Source organism: Oculina patagonica, chromosome 13 (assembly GCF_052425735.1).
Source record: "Oculina patagonica isolate OP01 chromosome 13, crgOcupat, whole genome shotgun sequence".
NCBI lineage: Eukaryota > Metazoa > Cnidaria > Anthozoa > Scleractinia > Oculinidae > Oculina > Oculina patagonica.
In genome coordinates, this window is record NC_135770.1 from 18962310 (window position 1) to 18986612 (window position 24303).

Below are 24303 nucleotides of genomic sequence, written 5' to 3' on the forward strand. Positions count from 1 at the left end.
TTTAACTCATTGGGTAATTTACATACAAAGTATGTTCCAAGCAAGATCGCGTTATCTATATTTTTTTTTATTCAACTACTCCAATTTGTCAAGTTCAAAAGTATAGTTTTCCATGGGTCTTGACCATTTAAAAACAGAATTTATAAAAATTCCAATTTTAAGCCTTGATTCACCCTAAAGTAATAAAGTGATCGGACGAAATTTATAAGTCTTACAGATAATAGGGAAAGCCGCGATATTTTAGACATAAATGCGGTATTGTGTGTTCATAGAAAGGAACTGCATGCTTACATTTTTGTTATGAAAAACCCGACGCTCGCATCAGGTTCAAACCGCTATTGCGAAGCAAGAACCTTCTTCGAGTACATACTTTAAACCGAAACTTAGGTGACGATTTTACTCTCTGTTCGTTTAAAATATGTAGTGCTAAGTTGTTTTCGATAAAGAATGTCGAGTTATTTTAGAAAATAGTTAATAATTAAATGAAGTGATCTGAAATATTTTTAAGGTCAAGGCTTTAAACAAAATCAAAACAAAATCAAGCAAAAGCGAAAGCAAACAAATTTAACAAAAAGAAGAAGACAAGGTATACATTAAAAAAGAGTTCTTTGCTTAGCGAGAGTTGTCTAAGAGTTGCTGTGGGCAATATAACGTAACTTGCGCAAATTATCTTTTACTAGAGCACCCTCTGAGATGGTAATCGAAAAATATGCCTCTGAACCAATTAGCGCAAAGGACCTTGGGTGCACCATAAAATGGAACTAATGGAATTAAAAGGTATTGGTTAATACTGGCAACCACAAAAATAAATCAACAGCAGCAACTAAGGATTAAAGTTAATGTTTCCAGTTCACCGATACAAGTAAAAAAAAAAAAACACGGGGAGGGTTTTAAAATGTGATTGTAAAAAATTTGACATGTCTTTCATTTTAATCTTCGGTGCCGCGTTCTTGTTTTCGTTTCCGATACCAGAAGCCAGCTGCTCTACAGGTCAATTTCTCTAAGCAAGCTTAACAATAGTTTTTTTTTTCTAACATTCTATGAACGTTTATTTTAACCACTTTTTAAAGAATTATATTAATATTTGAGTCATTACTTAATTGTTTATAATAAGAGTGTGCAAAATTCCTAACAGAATTCCTAACTGGAGTAGTGACCATTGATATAAGTGGTCAAGTATGCTCATTTATCTGTTGTATTTAAATATATTGGTTAATGCTAAGTAAAAATAAAGATTTTGGAGGATGATAGGGTTCTTTTAATTGAATAACAGATCTCAAGCATTGATTTTAGTTCCATTTCCCATAGCTCAAAGTATAAATTTTATGCTGGACAACGGAACAAAAACTGTTAGTTTCTAAGCAAGAGATTATCCTTGATTTCTTCATTTCTGGCTCTTCAGAAAGTAAAATAAATTGAAATTTTGCTCGGCAACTCCCTTCTACCATATATTTATCTTAATCTACCGTTATACTTGCTAAGTTTGACCACGTGATTAACATCGCTGACGTAACTGATGAGCGCTTTTGTAGGATTCTATGCTTCTCAGATAACAACTGTGTTAGTTACAATTTTATGACGAGAGATGAAACTGGGAAAAATAAATGTGAACTGAATAATTCTACCAGTGAGCAATATGACCAGGACCTGGAAGAAAACCAAAATTATGTACACCGTGCAGCTACGGTAAGAATATTTATCGAATTTATAATACAGTTAATGGAGCAATGTCACGATATTTTTACCCTATTCAGACCAGGCTTTTTTGGATCTTTTCAGACCGCGGTGGGGTGGGGGGACCCCCCCCCCCCCTCCGTAACTTCCAGAATATTAAAGCAATCACAATGAAACTTAGAAGATATATAGTATGTCCGAAAATCTATCTTATGGTATACGTCACGTGGGATGATGACGTCACATCACGTGACAAAGCAGCCGCCATCTTGGATCCGACAACCTTGGATTTCGAAATTTTTCCAAAACGTAAGAAAACCACCCAAAAATACTGCAAAGTACTTAAAATCAATAAAACCGTGCTTAAAAACCGTAGAAAAAGGTGAAAAATTGCATTAAAGCTATTTTTATTAATAGAAACACGAAAATTTCAAATTTGGGAAAACATGCCTGTCAAAATGCCGTTGCCATGGTGACGTCAAGTTCCTGACAGAACAACCTATCCCACCAAATTATTCCCAGATAAATTTTAGATAAACTCGCAAAGTTTGGCTGCGTTTGGTTGAATCTTAAAAACGTTTTTAGCGTTCAAAGTGCGGGCACTTTACGCCCCCCCCCCCCCCCCGGTCTGGATATGGTTAAGTCATTTTTCTGATTACTTTCGAATTGTAGGAAACCTCAAAATAATAGTTTTGTAACCTAAAAAGACAACAAAGAAGTAATAAAAACGCAAAGTAACCAAATATATAGTTTCAACGACAGATTAAGACGGATTACGAACAACAAACTTGAAAAAATTAGCAGTACTTTTAAGATGCGTTGTCCTTGACGTACCTCCTTTTAACCTTCACAAAGTATACCTCGCGTAAACAACCCCCAACCGCATACAAAAACTTTATCATAAGCAGATACCGTGGGCGCCATGTCTGATCCCAAGTGTGTCCGCTAGCTTACGGAATAATAGCTTTCGGTGCAAACAAAATTACCTTCCAACTTCCCAAATTCTCATACTCTTTTCACTAAGGGTCTCTCATAACAATGTTTTTGTAAGGAGTATGATTGATAGTTGTTATTTTGTTTTGGCACGATAGAAGAGTGTGTTGTCACGTGCATTCGTGAACAAAAATTAAAAATCAATTTAACAGTTAAAATTTAAACTTTACCAAAACCTAACTTTCTGTAATGAGACTACACTGCAAAAATTAGTCGAATGTTGTACTTTATGCAATATCTAACTTTTTTATGTTATAGAATGCCTGTGTGAACAACCCTTGTAAGAACTTCGCAACTTGTCAAACCGGTTTTACAGACAGAGGTTATCGCTGTTTGTGTTTTCCTGGATTTACTGGTCAGGATTGTGAAAGTGGTAAGGGATACATGGCTGATGCTTTTAGTTTATGCTTACTACTGGTTGTTTTAGATAAGTTTGACTCTTCATCCCTAATTCCTTGTAAAAGACAGTTTGTTCCTAGCATCTGGTCACGCACACAACTAACACAACTCCATTCATTGACGTTATTCACGCGTCAGAAACCGTGAAAAACTGCACATGTGTATGTGGTTTACTCGATAACTTTTTTGATAACTAATTGGCAAAGGGTTCATGCAAGAAAATTATACCCGCTTGATCATAAAACATTCATTCAAAAAATCATAAAACATTCATTGACTACGAAAGTAGATACCCTCTTTACAGAATCTGCCAATATACTTGAAATTTTGTACACTGATCACATGGGGAGGGGGGGGGGGGGGTGGGGGTGGGGGAATGCCACCTATAAGGTTTTTTCAAAATTTCGAAAAGAGAATTTACTCTATAATGCTGAACCTTTCAGTAGCTGTTCAGTCATCCCTTGCAGAAATTTTAATATGTCAACCATATCTCCAATACGAATTGCTTTTTGAATTTGTTTACACTTTCTGCAAAATTCCAACCGCACCAACCGTTAAATGGGACGAAAAAATAGTTCGTTTTATTGATATGTCTGCCGTTAATGTTTTATATCTCCTTGTTGATGCAGCTTTGACATGCAAGGACCGTTTCGACAGAAATTTGTAAGTGATCGACAATTATTTTCCCGGTACACAGCTTAAAACTACTAATAGTTCTCACTATAAAGCAGCCCCCGCTTTTTCATAATCTGTTTTACAGCAATATTCTAAGATTAGGGGAGTCTTTTTTCGGCCTTAAATTATTGATGCCGATGGACTACACAATTAGGCTTCTTTTTTATTGTACCATGTACGTCATGACATTGAATTTCTTGTTGTGTGACACCGTTGCGTCCTAAAAAATTCACAAGTTCAAGACAAATATATTACCTAGCGGAAATAACACATAACACATTCGTGGTAACAACACGCAAGCTTATTTCCGGGCTTATAACATTCAAAATGAACTTACAATAATTTCCAGGCCATAAAGCCACGAGTAACAAAATATGGCAAATTCAAAGATTAGAGAATATAATTTTTGATCCTTATCCAACTACTCTTTGGATCAAATAAACTGACAGTTTGTTAGCGAAACGAATTGCCTTGTAATGCATGACAAAGTTCACGCTTTTGTTTATTACTCGTCGTAAAATGTACGCGATTTCCACTTGTTTTTACGACGTTCAGTCGCTGATTAAGATAAGAAACTCTTCGTGCCTGGATGATACGCCTGGTATGCTTTCCATGCCATTTTCGGTATCATTTCAATTTCAGGTACACGTTTTAGCTATTTCTTCAAGCAACAGATATGTTTTTGTGATCACAGTGCGACAGCTATTTTTATCCTTTGCGGTCGTTTCCCGGGGGGTCGTTTGCGGCACTGACTTCCGTTGCTCCTCAACGAGCGTCCCGGCAATCCTTTGCGAGCATTAGGGCAATCCTTTGCGAGCATTTCGGCAATCCTTTGCAAGCCGCGTTGACCAAAATCGAGATTTTTTCCCGTACCGTTCACTGAATACACACATTTTACCTTCCTACGCGGGGACTTCTAAGGTGCCTCCTCGGGTTCCGGCCTCTGGGCCGGAAACCTGCGGGGGCAACTACAAACACATAAACCCACCTCAACCAAAAGAGTTAAGGAAAACATATAAGAAAAAATAAATATTGAAAGGAAAGCAGGAAAGTGTAGCAGGAAGAGTTATAAATACTTCCAACTCTTCCAGGAGGGAAGCCATCGGGAGCAATGCCAAGTGTCTGATTTAAGGTGACTGTGATAAAGGACGTTAGGAATAATTGACACCAGTAATTTTGTGCCAATTAAAGTGGATTAAGTGATCCATTTTTGTTTCAATATCTGGCTCAGAAAGTTATACGTTAGCAATGTGGCCAGGAATGTGTGACTTGGCTGTACCGCAATACCGCGTGCCAGGTTTTCATGGGTCGGTAAACGAACTCTTAAAAAAATAATTGTTTTGCGAGTTTTCAATTAGGGCCGAATCGCACTAGCGGACAAATTTTGTAACAAATGGTAGATTTCATCATTAATGAGTCACTTGTTGCAGAACACAAGTGCGATTACGTTTTTCGAGACCTACAACTTGTCCAACATTTTAGGAAAACAAAGGAGCAGCTGTCTTATGATTGGTCCGCGTTGCACCCGCGATACATTTTGTCAAACAATTGCAAAAACAAGTGCGTACGACTTGTTGGACAAGGGCAAATTTTGTCAAAACGGACAAATCATCAAAGTGGCCGAAGTCCTGCCTCGAGGCAGGACATTTCATGACAAGTCGCATTCCCATGCCCTCGTAATGCCAGATAACAATACGTTGTTGATTGGCTATTATGTTTGGCCCAAACTGGACCTAATAACAACACGCACACCAAAATTTTTGCGATAGTATGCACCGTGATTTGGCTCTCACTATCATAATTCAGCCGCAAAATGTTTCCGCGATAGGAAAGGCATGTTTATAAGCGAAGTATTTGCCCAAAGTAAGAATGAGAAAAGAAAAAGTTATCTTGAGACGACTTATTATTCCACTGCATGAGAACACGCGTGCTCTAAATGCAAATTTTTTTAGAATTTTTTTACCGCGTGGTACTGAATATTAAATGTTTGCCCAAGACGGCCGTGCTGAGAAATGTACAGGGATGCCAGAAGCACGTGCAAAGCTATTGTACTAATAATTTCACCTTTTTGTTCTCTTCAAGATGTCTCTGACTTGTCGCGACAATTTTGTTTTTGTCAAAAATGTCATGGCATTTAAAACTTGTCCGCTAGTGCGATTCGGCCCTTAGCCACTTTCTTAGCGGCATTGACTGTGTCTAAAATTAATGTAAAATGTCCATTTTTACACGGTTTGTTTAAAACACATCTGGAGTGGTGAGTTGTCGCAATTTTGAGCTCAAATACTGACTTGCTTCAGGTGGCCAATGGACTAGCATGTAGCATTTGCTATCATCAATTGCTATAGTTGACCATTTTTTTTCCAAACGTTGACATACTTAGATCACTTTGCTGACACATTTGACCTCGAAGTCATTATGCACGACATCACAAGGGCACGGAAGTAGTGTCCAAACGGAGTTGCAAGTAGATGCACGTTTCGAGCTTGCATCCCCTTTTCTTTAAGTGCTTAAGCGAGTTGTCCTACGGCAAGAAAGAACACCAGAAGTCCATTTTTACTTCTTGAGAAGTGACCATCTTTTAAAGAGGTATTCATTATCCATTTCGCAATTGAAATATTGAAGGAAGAGTATTTCTACTGCGAAAGGTGAAGAAAGAATTTTGTTGGCCTCAGTGCTTCGCTTAACATTTCCTTAAGCTGCACCCTGTTCATACGTTCTTCCAAAATTCTTTTCCAGCTTTTGTTTGAGTGATTTTTGGTAACCTTATAGACAAAACGTTGAATGCTAAAAATTAATATCAAGATTACCAACGAGTAATGAACGTTTCAGGTCCAACGTCGACAAAGCGTACCAAATGAGAGTAGGATCCGAAGAAATCCTCGTTTATTGTCATCTAAACAAAAATGGACTTGCAGCATGTGGTGTAGGTGGCTGGACGCTGGTAATGAAGATTGACGGCGCACAGGTATTTAGTTACTCGCGTCAGTCAGTCAGTCAGTCAGTTAGTCTGCAAATCAGTCAATCAATCAATCAATCAATCAATCAATCAATCAATCAATCAATCAATCAATCAATCAATTAAGCAAATATTATTTCAGTCAATCAATCAGTCAGTCAACCAAACAATTTATTATGAATCAAATAACGGACTAATCTATGGTATCATTTGAGGGTGAATGGAAACAATCAACAGCTTAAAAATTGGTGACCTTACAGGGAAATATAAACTACCATTAAGTTTGCTGTGATATAGAAACGGTTTTTTAGGCAAATAGATATGACGAGAAAGGGTTAATAAAAATCCAGCTCCCTGTCAAAAACAACAAACTGTATAAACGAAGTTCCACAGCTACGCTTACCAATTCGACCAAAAGCAACGGTGGAGTAAAGAAAGAACTAAAAGCTTAGGTAATTTTAAGATGAAGTTAGGAAAGATAGAGCTTCGAGATAATTATAAATTAAAAGATACTCATTTTTAACCCCTCGTTGCTGTGCGAATTCTTGCTATCAAGTATTTCTCTTTGCTGTAAATGTATTTCATTTCCTGCCAATATATATCCACTGTATTTAATTTTCGTAGAGCACCTTTCACTATGATTCCAGCTTTTGGACGGACAAGGTAACATTCAACCTTGCTGGTGGGGAGACTGGGTTTCCGCTGACTCGCTTTTCTCACTGATGGCCGACGGGCAATATCATTCCACGTCACTGGGCCGTAACACGTGGAAAACGTTGATTGGTTCCCAAAGTTCATTACAGGTTAACTGTAACTGAGAAGGGTTCAATGCAGTTAGTGATATCCAGCAGTATTCTAAAGCGAGAGTCGGCATCATTGGTAACAACGAAGACAGCTGCCTTTCAGGTGATTCCCGAATCGGTTTTGGTACAGGAGGAAATTTCGACGACTCAAACACGTGTGGAAATGAGGCACGTTACGAAGGAGATAACGGAAACAAGCATATCAAGACCATGGGATACATCTTGATTCTGTGACGCCTATATTCAACTTAATTTTCTTTTCCTTTTTTTCTTTTTTTTTTTGAAAAAGTACAATGAAATGAAATGAATGGATTTAAGTGATAAGTTGTCTTTGTAACATTGACAGCTCTCCTTTATAAAATCCATGACTAGAACTGTTTACCTTTGTCTTGCCTAATTGCTTTTAAAATATCATGTAAGATTTTGTAGTCGAACCACAATACATAAGATACATATCCAAAAAACACTTTAAGCATCCAGGCAGTCATTCTCCTTCAGCAAGCCTTCGCAGGTTTTTCTTTGTTCATCGTTTAACGTCTAATAATGTCGTTTTCAAAAACACATTGAATTAAAGTTTTTTTTTTCTTATACAATGTTGTTGAAGGGAAATTGCTCGAGTAAAGAAAGACCCGGGTTGTTTAAAAAATATCATTACCTACGTACATATTAGCGCATGATAACTTGTGATCACCAATACAAAAGTGATCATCCTATTTCTCAAAAGCCGAGGATTAAACTAAACGTCAAAATTTAAGGATTAAAACAATACGTTTATATTTAATAATGCTATGCATTTAAAGCGAGGGTAGTTCTGAACCCCTTTACAATCACCGAATCCGCCGCATCGTTGATGTGGTTGCTATAACATCCAGTTGGTGGGAAAAGATGGCTTGTTTTTTTTTTTTTTTTTTTTTTTTTTTTTTTTTTTTAGGAAAAAAAAAATTGCTTGTTGCCGAACCGTCAAGGAACCGCTAACTAGAACGTGAATTGATCACGTTGTTTTGAGAGCATTGCCATCCGGTCCCAGACCTCTTTTCTACCCCCATCACTCCTTGCTTTAAAGCCCAAACATTCAAACCGTAACTTATTCATAAAACACCACTCAAATATCGAGGACAACAACAACAAAAGAAGTAATACAGGGGACGAATTAGCCGTTTTAGTGTCGTTATAGGTCGAGGTAGGTCGGTGTGAAATCATCCATTTTAGAAACCTCGAAATTTTTCACAAAAGAATACTAATTTGGATTTATCTTGCATGTATATCAAAGAGTGTATTCCTCCATGGCGAATAAGCGTCACCGCTAACACAGTGATAACAATCGCCTTGCCCAAGGTCGCTCGTTCTATAACGACACTGATTGGTTCTCAAGATTTATATTGTTGGAGTAAATAAAATAGCGAAACAATTAAAAGCGTTATCATATCTAAGCAGGGGGGGGGGGGGGTCTAACTTTGTTAAATGACTCAAAAAAGAGGTAATAGCTATCGAATGGTTTGCTAAGGCATAGTGAATAGCTTGACAAAGTTCTTTGTTAAGTCGCATGTTTCCGTCTTGACCGTGCACAAAACACAATATTTATTTGCAATTTGTTTGTTCCCCTTCAAGTTTGCCGGACATCAAAACAACAAACAGTGTTAACGGTGACCAGTCTGGCAAAAGTAGCTAGGCTTGCGAGTTATACTAATTATTATGAAATGATTTACCACTTTTTGGTTGTTGAATGTCAACCAACCGTGACAAATTTTCGCTTGTTTTTCCACGCCGCCGAAACATTCTCTGTAACGTGAAACAATCTAGGTAAGAAATCTGGCTGAAAACACCAAAAAACGTCCACTATTCGCGATTCACACGTATGCAGTCATTACTTAATTTCTTATATTTAATTTTTTTTAGTAAAACAAAACTTTGGGTGACGTCTTTGTTAGCAACGGTTTGATTGAAACAGACTTGCACCTTAATTCCCGGCACTGCTATGCCGTCAAAAATTTACACATTGTATTTCGTGTTATATTTTTTTAATGAATTAACCAACGTTGACAACAGATTAGACCCTTCACCGTGAAGCCGTGAGAGCTCTTAGAGGTTTACTGAACTGAAACTTTCGCACATACACGAGCTGTTTCAATTCTATATTTCTCGCGTTCGGCATATCAATTCACTGAACCAATGGGAGAACAGGATTTTGACCGTTTTATGTTCAAAAAGGGATGCAGAGTTGGTTTCGAAATCACTTAGTAGCGTAAACGAGCCAAACTGAAACAATCTGAAGAATATGTCTTTGTAGGCCAAGACTTAAGGCCAAGACTTAAAACCAAAACAGAACAAATCAAAACGAAACAAAAACGAAAACAACTAGAAGCAAAACCAAGAAAACAGAAATAAGATAAGAAAGCATATATTAAATGGGAGTTACTTGAAGTAATAATTAGATTCAAACAAAACATTCCTTCGGCTAAGCAATATAACACAATTCATGTAAAATCATTGACCTTGGAGCATCCTCTGACGGAAGACAGAATCGATACTCAATTGTTACACATTAAAAATTAAGGAACGTGTTCATGACCATATTTTAATCTCTTGCCTTCATGTAATTACACTTCACTTCTTAAATATTAAGACTTGTTAGAAGCTGATGGGTGAAAATTGAAGAATTGGGTGTTACGTTGTCAATGGTAATAATATTGTCTTCACGAAGGAACAGGTGTGCACTAATGGATGGAACTGATGGCAGATGAACGCCATTGGTTAAAACTAACAAGCAATGAAAACAAACTAACACTAACTGAGGTTAATTTCCAGCAGACAGTTTTGCAAATCAAAATCACGGTAGGGTATTTCACGGATAGAAGTTTTGAATTTCGGGAGATTGATTGTATAAGATCGGTCATGTCTTCCATTTTATTATTCTGTGCCTTTTTTTTGTTTTTGTCTCTTATACCAGAGGACGGCTGTTCTACAGGTACGTTTCTCCTATTTTCTTCTTTTTTCTCTCTTTTTGTAAGGAAACCGTTAATATTTGAGCCATAAGAGTGACTAAACTGCCTAACAAATATCATATTTGGAATAGTGCTTATTGAAATTATTGATATATTTGTTATATTTGATTATTTGGTTTAACCCTAAGCAACGGTAAGGTGAATGGCAGAAGTGGTATATTATTTAAAATAAAGATCTTGTGAAGCATACAAAATGAGGGTGATAGCGAAAGGAAATTTAGGAGGCTCAAAATTTGATTTCAGACTTTTGGCCACTGAACACATAATACTTTTAAAGACCAGTTTAAAAGGGTATCTTTTCCTGAGCCGAATTACATCTTCAAATAATATTAGACTATTGTCTTCTCACAACCCAAAGCTAAGGAAATGCCGCTGCTAAAAATAAAAAGCGCTATTATTGCCAATTTCAAAGGTTCCATAACGTTTTGTCATACGTCTACTTAAATGTACTCGTTGTTTACCTCCTAAATATCATTCAGGTTATACCTAAACACCAATTACCCGATTTAGAATTTTTCAATTAATATATTATATTTCTTAATTCTTCAAGAGCGTTTTGTTAAGTTACATCTAATGTTGCTCAGCGAAAATTTTCAGTTGGACAACGGAACGTGACTGTAAGTTTCGAAACAGGTGATTTTCCTTGATGCATTCGTGTTTGTTTCTGCGGGAAGCAAAATTAATTGAAATTTTGCCTGGTAACTCCTTTCTACTGTTTTCTTAACACTTTTTCATATTTGCTAAACTTAACTTTTTCTAACTATTTAGAGGAGCGCAGCTTTTGAGAAAACATGGCTAACGTACCGATGCAAAACACTGTATGGCTTTCCTATGACGGAACTGACGAAAATGCTCCAAAATTAATTACTGTATGCAAAAACAACGCGCGGGTGGCAATTGTTTAGAAAATTAAAAAAAAAAAACACTAATAAAACTGTCCAGGGGGCGCTGACAGTCTCTCAGTTGAAATTTTGCAAACGCACAAAAACTGTTTTATCGGTTAAGCACACCAAAATTGCATGGTTAAGTATATCAATTTGTAGCAAAATGAGACGGAAGGGTTTGAATAGTATTTAGTAGACCTATTTGGTAAGCGTTTGAGTACGTAAAATTAAGTGCTAGTGGGAACATGCCTAGACAATAGATTGAGCAAGTATTCCGGGGCACTACTAAACAACAAAAGGGTCACCTTATTTGTTATGTCATGTTATGCCACGCCATGCTATACCACACCAAAGCCGCACAACACCGCGCTATGCCATGTCATGGGATGCCGTACCATGCCATTCCATGGCTTGCCATCAATGGCTTTCCAAGACAAACTATGCCATTATATGTCATTCCATGCAATTTTATGCCATCCTAGGCACTGTACTGTAAATGTCATTTTTAAAAGCAGGCATCTTGAGGGTCTTGCTATCACGCTAATAACATTTAAAATGAAATCATAAAGATACAGTGAATGACTTTTAAAATGAGTTAAACATGACTGGCTCACTTACACAGAAATTCCTGAGAAGCTGCTTCGATAAAGCTGTTGGGGTTACCAATCGTAGTATCATTCCTGATGATCAGATAACAGCATCCTCTCAATATGACGATGGCTACCAGGCCTTTTACGGTCGCCTTAACGGAGACCGAGGCGATGGCTGGTGTGCAAAAGAAGCTAACAGAAATGACGACTGGCTTCAGATTGATCTTGGAAAAACGATTGAAGTGTGCGCTGTTGCTACGCAGGGAGACAGAAATGGGAATGAATGGGCTACACACTTCACGATTTCATACTCAAGCCATGGAATCAGCTGGACACAATATAAAGGACCAAATGGCGCGGTTGTGGTAAGCCTCCATTTACATTCTAAAATCAAGTACTCAGCTACATGTACGATTTTTTTTTAGCTTTTGGAATGTATAAGACGCTCCAGTTGACAACGAATAACCCTGGCTTTTACCTTGAAGGGAATTTGGGCTTTGCGTATCCAGAATGATCACAATTTTGGTCGTTGCGATATGAAAATAAAAAAATTGTAAATATTTCAAAGGTATTTCTTCGTCAAAATGTAAAAATTCGCTATGTTAGGTAACACACAAATTTAATGAAACAAATTAATTCTTAATGATTGTAAACTTACAATGAAGTGAATGAATGAATGACAAGGAAGCAAACAATTTACGCGAGTATTTAAAATGAAACTGACAAAATTTATTTCAAACAGTGAAAACTAGCTATGGCTAATAAAGCTTCAACCTTAGACACACCTCTAGTTGGATTTTTACTGACGCGTAAATTTTCACGTGCTTAAAAAAAATTGTATGAACTACTTGCGTAAACGTGTACGCAAGTCGTTCATACATTGTCTTTAATTTTTTTTTTCACGCACGTAAACGCACATAAAAAATAACGCGTCAGTGAAAATCCACCCTTACTCAGTGAAGCGTATTACCTCTTTACACAGGAATTTCACAGGCAGGGTGATAGCAACACAATTGACCAACACAAGTTCCCAGTGCTAGTACCTGCAAGATATATTCGCTTTCATCCAACTAAGCAACATCAGTGGAATTGTCTCAGGGTCGAGGTATATGGAATGGATGGTGAGCTTTCATGTTTCCATATGCTGTCCCAGCCTGCGAGCAGGTTCTCTTGTTTAGGATATAGCTATTCCAATTACGTTGTCGGATCAAAGCTAAGTTTTGCAAGACAAGATCGAAAGGTTCGATGGGTAGAAGAAAGCTACTGCACTCGTTGAATGCTATTGGTACTTAACGACCTGATGGCAAACATGATTTTCTACGTTTGCGTTCTCTTTAGACATGTGTAAACAAGGTACATTTAGCATACCGAATTTAAGAATAATTTTCCAAACTCAAAGCCATGTGGCAGTGAACATGAAGCTGCAGAGAAAGGCTTTCTGAGAAGTAAAACAAATACTTTACGTGCAAAAATACAAAATTACGCATTTCCTCTAGGTCAATAGGCAAATTTTCAATAATACCCAGACCACCAATCGATCCTGTTTCGAAGGCTTAAACACTACATCGGACAATGCATGTTAATTGAGATAGCTGTATCTCACAATTACAAAGCTACAAGTACCGTAACTTACAAGTCAAAAAAGGTTAACCTTAAACAGGAAACTGTGCTTGCAGGCTAGTGCTGTCCCAACCTCAGGAGAGAAGGCTGTCTGATAAGCAATTTCTGCATAAAGTAACAATTAAAAATGTTGTCAGGTCTAAGCAGCCAAAGACGGAGGCTCGGATAACATTTTGATTCTTCTGGAAATTACAAAAACGGAACGTAGCTGTTGATTTATTATACATTGCTGTTAAGGAAATGAAGATAATCAATTTTGTCTGTGTCTTCCGTTCGTGAGTTTCTTCCGCTGGTTTTCTTCGGCTGCTTCCGCGGATTTTTTCGTATTTTTTCGCATCTTTATAACATTTGAAACTGCTATACTTTCAAATAAAACGCTCTTGTCACGTGCCGGCGCTCTATCCTTGACAAGAAAACCCAAGTACCTATGCGGCCGTATTCTGTTGAATTATTTCTTTACCACTTTTTAAAAATAGATCTATTTAGCTTTCCTGACGATATTGCAAATTGTCAGGGTAACTTTACATGATGTCGGGGAAAGGTGGTGGGGGAACCTTGAAAAGGTGTGAAATTGTGACAAGAGATTACAACAAAGAGATGCACTGTTATTGCCTGATTTAAGGCTGATTAGACAATTTTTCACTTGCGGATTTCTGTTTATCTGGTTGCGTTCGAAGTATATTCATTTGGCAAAGTGTAATAAAGTGAAGTCATGACAGTGCCGGTTTCTTCTTTTCCAGGCCAATGTCGTCACTTGCAGTTTACAGCGGCCCGAGTGTTCAAAGAAAAACGTCTGGTAAACCACGTGATTCATACTGCTGACGTAATGGATGAGGGCCTCTGTAGGGTACTATGTTTTTCAGATTACAACTGTGTCAGTTATAATTTTATGACGGGAAGTGAAACTGGAAAACACAAATGTGAACTTAATAATGCTACCCATGAAGAGCATAAAGAAGACCTGGAGGAAAACCTACATTTTGTGCACCGAGGAGCTTCGGTAAGAATGAAAGTCAAATCTTCGCAATTTGATCCAAATGAATTCAGTGCCGCAATGCTGAGTTATCAGTACCAACAAAATTCCTCCCAATCTCCCAATCTCACACTCTCTTATTATAATAAGGCTTCTCGTACTAATGCTTTACGTGTACAATTCACCGTTGTTACGTTATTCGATTAAGAAATGAGGGAGGCAAATCTTCAACGGACAGCAGTATAAAACTTTGAACGGTCATTCACAAGAAATGAGGTAAAAAGACAAAAAAACAAACAAAACACGTTTCAATTATAACTCAAATTATTTTTTTTTAAAAGAACCTGCTTGAGCGACCTTTTTTATTACAACTACATAAGCTTTAAAAATACAATGTAATATTTTATCTTAATTTTTATAAACATGTTTTTTTTTTTAAAGATTGAAGCGCAGCCAGGATGAGACATAATAAAATCAATAAAAACGTTCACTGGCTAAAAATATTAAAATTAATGAGCTTTCGGCTGTCGCTCTACAGCCTTCCCCTGAATTTAGACCACCAATTGAACAACAACCGAACGTAGTTTACAAAATTCCTTGCGCTGATTGTGACTGGTGCACTGTGGGTGAAACCGGCCGATGTTTTGAAACCCGCAAAAAAGAACATATCAGGAATGTAAAAACCTGTGCGAATGGCTCAAACATTGCGAAACATGCGTGGTCATCCGACCATCGCATAGACTTTGAGAACTCTAGTGTCAATGACAGAGGCTCTTTTCGCATTAGAAAAACTTTGGAGGCTTGGCACACCTCTGCTACTAAGCATGCTGACATTAATTCAAAGCCCATTCCAAGCCAATACTGTATTCTTTTTAAAAAAATAGCCTCTTAATTTGCACTTTTTTACTTCGCTTTTGTTTTTCATTATCTTCTTTTTATCTCACCTTTCTTGTATATATTTTATTCATTTTGTACTCAATTTTTAATCCGTCGAAGGCTGTAGAGCGACAGCCGAAAGCTCATTATTTTTAATATTTTTAGCCAGTGAACGTTTTTACTGATTTTATTATGTTTTTTATTTTATTCTTATAATTTGTTATATAATTAGTTATATAATTACATAACTAGTTATAACTAATTAGTTAATTAGTTATATTTCTTATTATCTTATAGAAGCGTCATTATTTTAAAGCATTAAGCATATACAATGGCAATAATTGTGAATATATTTTTTTTAAATTAAGCTTTCTGGGAGGACTACTTGTTCATAAGCTCTGCTGCTACTTGTTCCCACTTTGAAATAAATTCGTCATTATAAATAAAATAAAAATTATTTTATTTATTATATATATGACTGGATTTATGAAAACCAGGTTAGTGAAATTGTCACCGTTGTTAGCGCAAATCGACGTAAACGCGTTTTTTTCTCGCCGCGAAAGTAGACGATATAAAAACTAAAGTGAATGTCAGTCTTTTTTTCTCTCCTCCTCTCTCTTTTCTACCTTTCAGCGCTGTAGTTCATTTTTTTTTCCTTTCTCGGCATGTTTTTAGGCCACATCGCAGTGTAATGTACTTGGTCAAAAACACTCAGGTCACCGGCTTTTCTTTGACCACGTTTTCATAAATCCAGTTATATATATATATATTTTTTTTTATTTTTTATTATAATTTTATCATTTAAAAATAAAAGCGTGTGTTCCTAGGCGCCCTCGTCAAACAAGTTAACAACCAGTTTGGAAGTGACAGTTCAAACTATACTATACTCACGTTTTGTGTGATGCCCTTTTTTATTGTAGACCGCGAGCAGTCGGTTTTTGTTCCTGAAATGCTACGTGAGACCGGAAGAGTTCAAATTGCGCCCGAGCGTCTCGCGGCTCGCGGCTCTCAGCACCGCCGCTCGCAACTCGTTCGCATTCGTGTTTTTGTGATGCACGTTAAGAAAAGAAATAGTCCGCTCGAAGTCTATCTTTATCGCAAAAAAAAAGTAATAATAATCGAATATTGTACTCGGTAAAGAATGTTAGCTGCATTTTTTATGTTTTAGAACGCGTGTATGAACAACCTTTGTAAGAACAACGCAACCTGTCAAAGCGGTTTTACAGACAGAGGATATCGCTGTCTCTGTTTCCCTGGATTTACTGGTCAGGATTGTGAAAGTGGTGAGGAAAACATACTTGCTGCTTTTCTATCCTGGTTATTACAGATCAATTTATGTAGATTTATTTCTTTACACAGCAAGACCTTGTAACGGACAGCTGGTACAAAGCAGTTTGATCCTGGCAACTGGTCACAAACACCATTAAGACCGCACCAATCATTGACCTTATAACAGCTATTATAAAAACAACAACAAAGTAAAAACAACAACAACAACAACAACAACAACAACAACCATCAACATCTCTTCTCAAAATGTTGCTATTAAGTTGGTTTTGTACCCTGATCACATGGCAGCAATCCCCGATTTTTTTTTTTTTTAATTTGTCACGTTACCCTTTATCGGTCGATTAAAAAGTACCAATTTAGCAGCTTTAGGTGGACCATTACCCAATTACTTGCAAAGCGATAACTGTATGACGATATGAGACGTTTACAGCACGAATGTGCTGGAGGAACACACACCTGCAGTGCGGATGCTGTGTGCAATAACACCAAACGGTCATATAACTGCACTTGTAAACCTGGATACGAAGGAGACGGACGGGATTGCGAAGGTTAAATGATTTATTAATTTTCGAGTGTCGTTTAAGCAGCTATTATTGGTTGAGAAATTGGTCACAGTACATTGTTGTATTAAAATACGAAAAAAAAAATAGAAAGGATCCATTAAACCATCTCAATGCAATGGTCACGCGACACATCTCCACGTTCTGGCCAGGTCCTGTACACATGCGCATAGCCTATTACCCGTGGAGTGGGGCAGCCATAGACAGCTGTTTCGTTCTTGTTAGGGCTCATCAGCACGGCATATGATCTTGTGTAAGACCCTTACGCCTGGCTATGCTGATGAGTCTTAACAAGGACGAAACAGCTGTCCATGGCTGCCACCTGCACGGGTAATAGGCTGTGCGCATGCGTAAAGGTCCTGGCCAGATCGTCCGTAAAGATGTGTCGTAGGACCATTGCATTCAGATGGTTTATTTTGAAAGGATCCAGTTGGGACCTGGCTGTTGTCCCTACATGAATTGTTTTCGTTACAAGCCACTTCACTCTCTTATTGCCTCTCTCCTTTTTTTTAAGATATCGACGAGTGCGCCACAGAAAGACATGACTGCGGTGCTCTTGAACGGTGTCATAACACCAAGGGATCTTATGACTGTCCATGTGAGTGAAATTCGCCTCCTTTCCCATTTAGATCTTTTCCCACTCAATTACATTTTTTGGGATCGATGGAACGACATTGTTAAAATTCGCATCAAAGTAATCCAACACAATTTTTCTCAACAGCTGCGCAAGATTGATAACCAATCATAAGAATCGACCTCTGTTGTCCATTTTATTCGTCAAAATCCTCAGAAACCAATAAAGAATGCCGTCCAATTTTTAAAACATTTGCTGTAAAATTACGGCCGCGCACTTTTATTTAAACGCCGGAAGGGTTTACATAACTAATAGTCTGCTATTTATTTTTTAATCTCTCCCTGTTGATGCAGCTTTGACATGCAAGGACATTTACGACAGAAATTTGTAAGTGAGCGGCAGTTATTTTGCTGCTGTTGTTGTAGTTAGTGTACAGCGTATAACTACAAGCACATAACAGCACCTCAAAGCAAACAGGTGAAGGGATAAACAGCAATAATAAGAACAAAAGTACCCCACTTATGAACATTACTTTATAGGGAACAGGAAAAGAGAAGCAAGTCAAATAAGACCGACAAATCCCCCAAGATGGACACCGTTTGGTTTCACCGCAATACGTGTCAAGTTTTACATCTGAATAATCGAACTACAAAAATGAGAATTTTGCGAGTTTTAATATAAAATATTGCCCCACCAAATCTTATTTGCTGACATATTTAAATTTCATAACGTTCTCTGAATTTCTGCTTATCGAAACAAAAAAAAACCTTTCAAGCGTCACTTGACTGTTTCCATTAAAATATATGTTCATTGTCCTTTTTAACCCATGGAATAGCATGTTGTCACAATTATGAACTCGAGTACAGACATGCTGTAGGTGGCTAAACGGGCTCATGATTAAGATCGCTCCTGCGAGTGCCACTTGCTAGCAGCTTTTGCTTACCTTTGAAGGGTCATGCCAAATGGTGAAAAACTTTGGTTGATTTTCTTGCACATTTGCTCTCAATCAGAATCAACGGAAGTCATCATGCACGTAGCCTGCAAGGCAGACGTCAAAAAGGGAAGGGGCCAGGGAGGGAGACAAAGACAGTGGGAAAAAAGAAGAGGCAGACTGTTATGCACGTCATTACAAGTGCATGGAAGCGGTGTCCAAGCGGAGTTGCTAGAAGAGCACGTTTCTTACTCAGGTCTTTTTTTTCCCTTAAGTGCTCTAGAGAGGTGTCCGTCTTAGGCGTATCAAAAATTGCCTAATGTTGTGGTTATGAAATTTATCTATTGAATGTTTGAAAGGAATAACTTTGTTTTTCAAATAGAATAGATAAGAAAGAGAGCCGGCAAAGAAATGATTTTGTTTGCGTCAATTCTTTGCAAATCATCTCCATATATATTCATTTTAAGAAAATAATTATCTCGTTCCAAACCGAAGATGACTATTCAGACAAAACGTTTAATTTTAAACATGGCAATCAAGAATACCAATCAGTAATGAACGTTACAGGTCCAATGTAGACAAAGCGTACCAGATGAAAGTAGGATCTGAAATCATCCTCGTTTACTGTCATCTAAACAAAAATGGACTTGGCGCATGTGGTGTAGGCGGCTGGACGCTGGTCATGAAGATTGACGGTACAAAGGTATTTAGTTACTTGCGTTTTTGCCGTTTGTAACCAACCAACGAACCAACTTACAGAAAAGCAGTTCTTCAGCTCATATCTCAAATTCGACAAGGAAAAATAGATGGAGTGACGGGAGAGCATAAAAATTAAGGAATAAAAACGAGATGATGGGAAAAATAGAGCTCTGGGCTATAAGTTTTAAAAAAGCTTACATTTCAACCTTCCGTTGTTGTGTACATTCTTATACTGTCAAGTATTTCTGTTCGCTGCTTTCTTGTTTTTGTTGGTGTTTGTTTGTTTGTTTATTTGTTTTATATTCTGTCAATATATAGCTTGTTATATTTGTTTTTGTAGAACACCTTCCACTATGATTCCAGCTTTTGGTCGAACAAAGAAACATTCAACCTTGCTGGAGGGGAGACTGGGTTAGACACAGAAAAGACCAAGTTGCCGACCTACTGGAGCACACCGTTCTCCAAAATATGTCTTGGTATGAATATTTACGGCGAAGAAACCACAAATTTTGTCGTCATACACAAGGCCGCTGACTAGCTATACTCACTGATCGCTGACGGGCAATTCCGCAACACATCACTGGGCCGTGACACATGGAAAACATTGCTGGGCTCTCAAGGCTCGCTGCAGCTTAACTGTAACAGAGAAGGGTTCAATGCAGCTAGTGATTACGTGTGGCTGTCCAAAGCCAGAATCGGTATCCTTGGTAACAACGAAAATGAGTGTGCGACCTGTGATTCACGAATAGGTTTTGGTACAGGAGGAGCACACGATAACTCCAACACGTGTGGAAACGAAGCACTAGCTGCACCAGATAATGGTGATAAGCACATCAAAACCATGGGATACATATTGATTCAGTGACACCCGCATTCAACACGTTCTTTTTTATTGGTAAAGGGAAATGATATGACAAAGACTCCTTTTTTAACTGTGCCGTTTCCTTACTTATAAAGTGATAAATGAGAGATTTCAATCCAGTAATACACCAGAGCCGTACGTCGGATTTTTTTATCTGTGGAGGCAAACTCCGCTTAACTTCTCTGCGGGGCAAACTCCATTCTAGCTACAAGAAATAGTCCAGCAAAAACACTATGTTAGAATTTTAGTTCGCCTGGCAGAACAACTCCACCCCCCCCCCCCCCCCCCCGCTAGATATGGTCCTGTACACTTCAAAGGCACGAATGGTGAAAGGTTTTTTATCTCAAGACTTTGAATTTTTTACTTCCCTATATGTAACACAAATAAATTAAGTGACGAAGGGTGAACATTTTTTTCTAGGTCAAATTGTACGTACGTAGCATTTACACATGCACCCTCCAGTTCAATCATTATTCCGAGTTTACAAGGATTGTAAGAAGCATGGATTGTAAACTATAGATCCCATGGGGTTTTGCAGTTATGCCGACTGGGATGACACTTTGTTTCATCAAGGCTATTTGTTACGAAGGCATCATTTGACATTAGAAATGGAATAAGAGTTAGGATTCAATACAAATATAAAACAGCGGTGATATGACAAATCACATTTTTTCTTAACTTGACGTTTCGTATGCCAAGCAGCATACGTTTTCAAAACAAAAATCGTTACAAACGTTTGACTTCTATATTGTTATAAAAGGGGGTCAGAAACTTAGACTGGGAAAATTGATCTCCAGCCGTAAAAAAATAATACAACAACCTCTCACTGCCGACGTTGGCATTTAATGAAGGTAATTTGGGGCCCTTGTGTTGATTCATTATTGCACCACGCAGATTAAAATATATTATTATCAATACACGCGGCCAAATTGAAAACCGCCCTATTGAAAACACACGCTTTGCGGGCCGCAAATGACTCCTAGCGGACCGTTAATGCATTAACGGCCCTGCAGCTGATTGGTTCTCAGTTCATCATCCGATTAACTTTAACCAATCAGCGTCGCTGACGCGGGAAAAGCATTCAGGTGCGTACGTGTACAGCAAGAGTCTCGAACAGTTTTTCGACAAGCGAATATTGTGTTCGGTAGGAAAAATCAAAGTCTATTTGTTCTACGTAGGACAATTTGTGTCGCGTAGTGTCATTTGTGGCCCGAGCGCTTCGCGCTCGGGCCACAAATGACACTACGCGGGCGCAAATAAACAATATTCCCTCAAAAAGTCATTTTATTCCCTTATTATCACTCCATGCCAGTTTCAGTAAAACCGGCCGTTTTGAGACTTGAAATGCACAGTTTGGGACTTTTTGAATTATTCGCCAATACGTGGATTCATCCTTATGTTCACTCCAGGTCCAAAAGAATCTAAAAAGGAACGTGCTACATGAGCCACTGCAAATAACGATTTTGGACCTTGGGGTTAAAATAGCACCACGTAGACTAAATTATTTTTTACTACAGATCCAGCAAACCCGGTCATCACGTGGATTAATCCTTATTTTCACTTCAGGTTCAAAAGAATCGAATTAGAATTAGAGCCACTGAAAATGACGATTCGGGTCCTTGTGTTGAAATGCCACCAAATAGATCAAAGCTTATTATCACTCCAGATCCAGCAAAACCGATCAGATTGAGATTTGAAATGTACTATTTGAGTCTTTTTGCAAATCCACCATCACGCGGATTTATCCTAATTTTCACTCCAGGTCCACAAAAATCGACTAAAGAAATTGCTACATGGGCCACTGAAAATGTCAATTTTTGGCCCTTGTGTTGAAATACCGTAACGTTGATTTAAGCTTATTATCATCCCAGATCTAGCAAAACCGGCCACTTTGAGATTGAAATGTACAGTTTGGTTCTCTTTGCAAATCCGCCATCACGTGAAATTATAATAATTTTCACTCCAGGTCCAAAAAGAATCGACTAAAGAAATTGCAACATAAGCCCCTGAAAAGGTGGATTTTTGGCCCTTGTGTTGAAATACCATAACGTTGATTAAAGCTTATTATCACCCCAGATCTAACAAAAGCGACCACTTTGAGACCTGAAATGTACAGTTTGGGTCTTTTTGCAAATCCGCCATCACGTGGATTTATCCTAATTTTAATTTCAATCCAAGTTCAAAAGAATCGAGTAAAGAAAGTGCTACATGAACCCTGAAAATGTCGACTTTTGGCCCCTGTGTTGAAATACAATAACGGTGATTAAAGCTTATTATCACCGCAGATCTAGCAAAACCGGCCACTTTGAGACTTGAAATTTACCGTTTGGGTCTTTTTGCAAATCCGCCATCACGTGCATTTATCCTAATTTTCACTCCAGGTCCAAAAAGAATCGACTAAAGAAATTGCTGCAGGAGCCACTGAAAATGTCGATTTTGGGCCCTTGTGTTGAAATACCTTAACGTTGATTAAAGCTTATTATCAGCCCAGATCTAGCAAAAGTTGCCACTTTGTGACCTGAAATGTACAGTTTGGGTCTTTTTACAAATCCGCCATCACGTTGATTCATCCTTATTTTCACTCCAGGTCCAAAAAGAATCGACTAAAGAAATTGCTGCATGAGCCACTGAAAATGTCGATTTTTTGGCCCTTGGGTTGAAATACCATAACGTTGATTAATGCTCATTATCATCCCAGATCTAGCAAAACCGGCCACTTTGAGACTTGAAATGCACAGTTTGGGTCTTTTTGCAAATCGGCCATCACGTGGAGTCATCCTTATTTTCATTCCAGGTCCAAAAGAATCGACTAAAGAAATTGCTACTGACATGAGCCACTAATAATGTCGATTTTGGGCCCTTGTGTTGAAATAGCACAGCGTGGATTAAAGCTTAATTTCACCCCAGATCTAGAATAACCGGTATGCAATGCATACTAAGGCGGTGACGCTCCAGTATAGCGAGTCAGTATGTTTGAAGCCCAGACAGAGGACTGAGAATAGACATTTTGGGCTTCGTTTGTTTGTTGTTCAATTTCAGACTATGTGATGTTACCCTTGAGAATTACTTCTTTCAAAATTAATAAAAAAAAATTCACAATAATTATTCAGATAGATAAAAGGAAACTCTCTAGGGAGCATCATGTGATTTGTAATAAAGCTAGTAAGGTCTACTGTTGTGAGTGAAAATGTGATTAAAGTTGATAGTTTAGAAACTGATTCATTTGCTGTAAAAGGGGAAAACGGGTTTGTCGAGTAAATAGAATTTTGCAATAAGTTGCTTTCGGGTGGTGTTCTTTATAAAGTTGTGCATTCCAAGGTAAGAATGTTAGTTTCTAACCAAAGTGAATAAAAAAAGGCAAATATTGAGCTGCTTTGATCACAAAATTGAAATTTTAATTTGTACAATTGTAACTGAATGTCTTTTATTACAGTGGAATGCAACATAGTATGCAACTGTACTAGAAAGCCAGGAAGCAACCACAACTTGGCAGAAAAATACTGTCTTGAAATAATGTATCTTGATTAACTCTTGTTTAAATGCAGTTGATAGTTGTGATAAGTCCAATAAGTCCAAAATCTTGTTATTTAATTTTAGAGGTAATACACACAATACAAGTGAAGTCGGTCCAGGAAGTAAGGTTGATACAGTATCTTGATTTACCCTTGTTTAAATGCGGCTGATAGTTGTCTACAGTGACTGTACAATCAGTGGTGCAAGATACAAATGTATGTCCAATAAGTCCAAAGTATTGTTATCACTGCAACATTTGGAGGTAATACACACATACAGTACAAGTGGAGTCCAGGAAGTAAAGTTGATACACCAGTGAGCCAGTGAAGAACTCCAATTGAAGGGTCTTTTCATTGGTTAATCTGAAGATGTTTAACACAGTTTCTTTTTAAATCCGTTGTTACTGCTACATGGTTTTAACTGTGTTGT

General features: G+C 37.8%; 1 protein-coding gene and 1 pseudogene across 2 annotated transcripts; both read left to right on the forward strand.

Moving 5' to 3' along the window:
- Positions 1 to 11987: 11987 nt before the first annotated feature.
- LOC144636995 (uncharacterized) lies at positions 11988 to 16900 on the forward strand. Its single transcript, XM_078496176.1, has 5 exons — positions 11988 to 12341; positions 12959 to 13097; positions 14337 to 14596; positions 16614 to 16728; positions 16805 to 16900. The coding sequence occupies exons 1-5, from the start codon at positions 11988 to 11990 to the stop codon at positions 16870 to 16872; spliced, it is 936 nt and encodes a 311-aa protein (XP_078352302.1). The 3' UTR covers positions 16873 to 16900.
- Positions 16901 to 17830: 930 nt separating this feature from the next.
- On the forward strand, positions 17831 to 21467 carry LOC144634701 (putative skeletal organic matrix protein 5; annotated as a pseudogene). The gene is made up of 4 exons (XR_013567231.1): positions 17831 to 17893; positions 18223 to 18256; positions 19368 to 19503; positions 19840 to 21467. The product of XR_013567231.1 is annotated as a putative skeletal organic matrix protein 5 (transcript).
- Positions 21468 to 24303: the final 2836 nt, after the last annotated feature.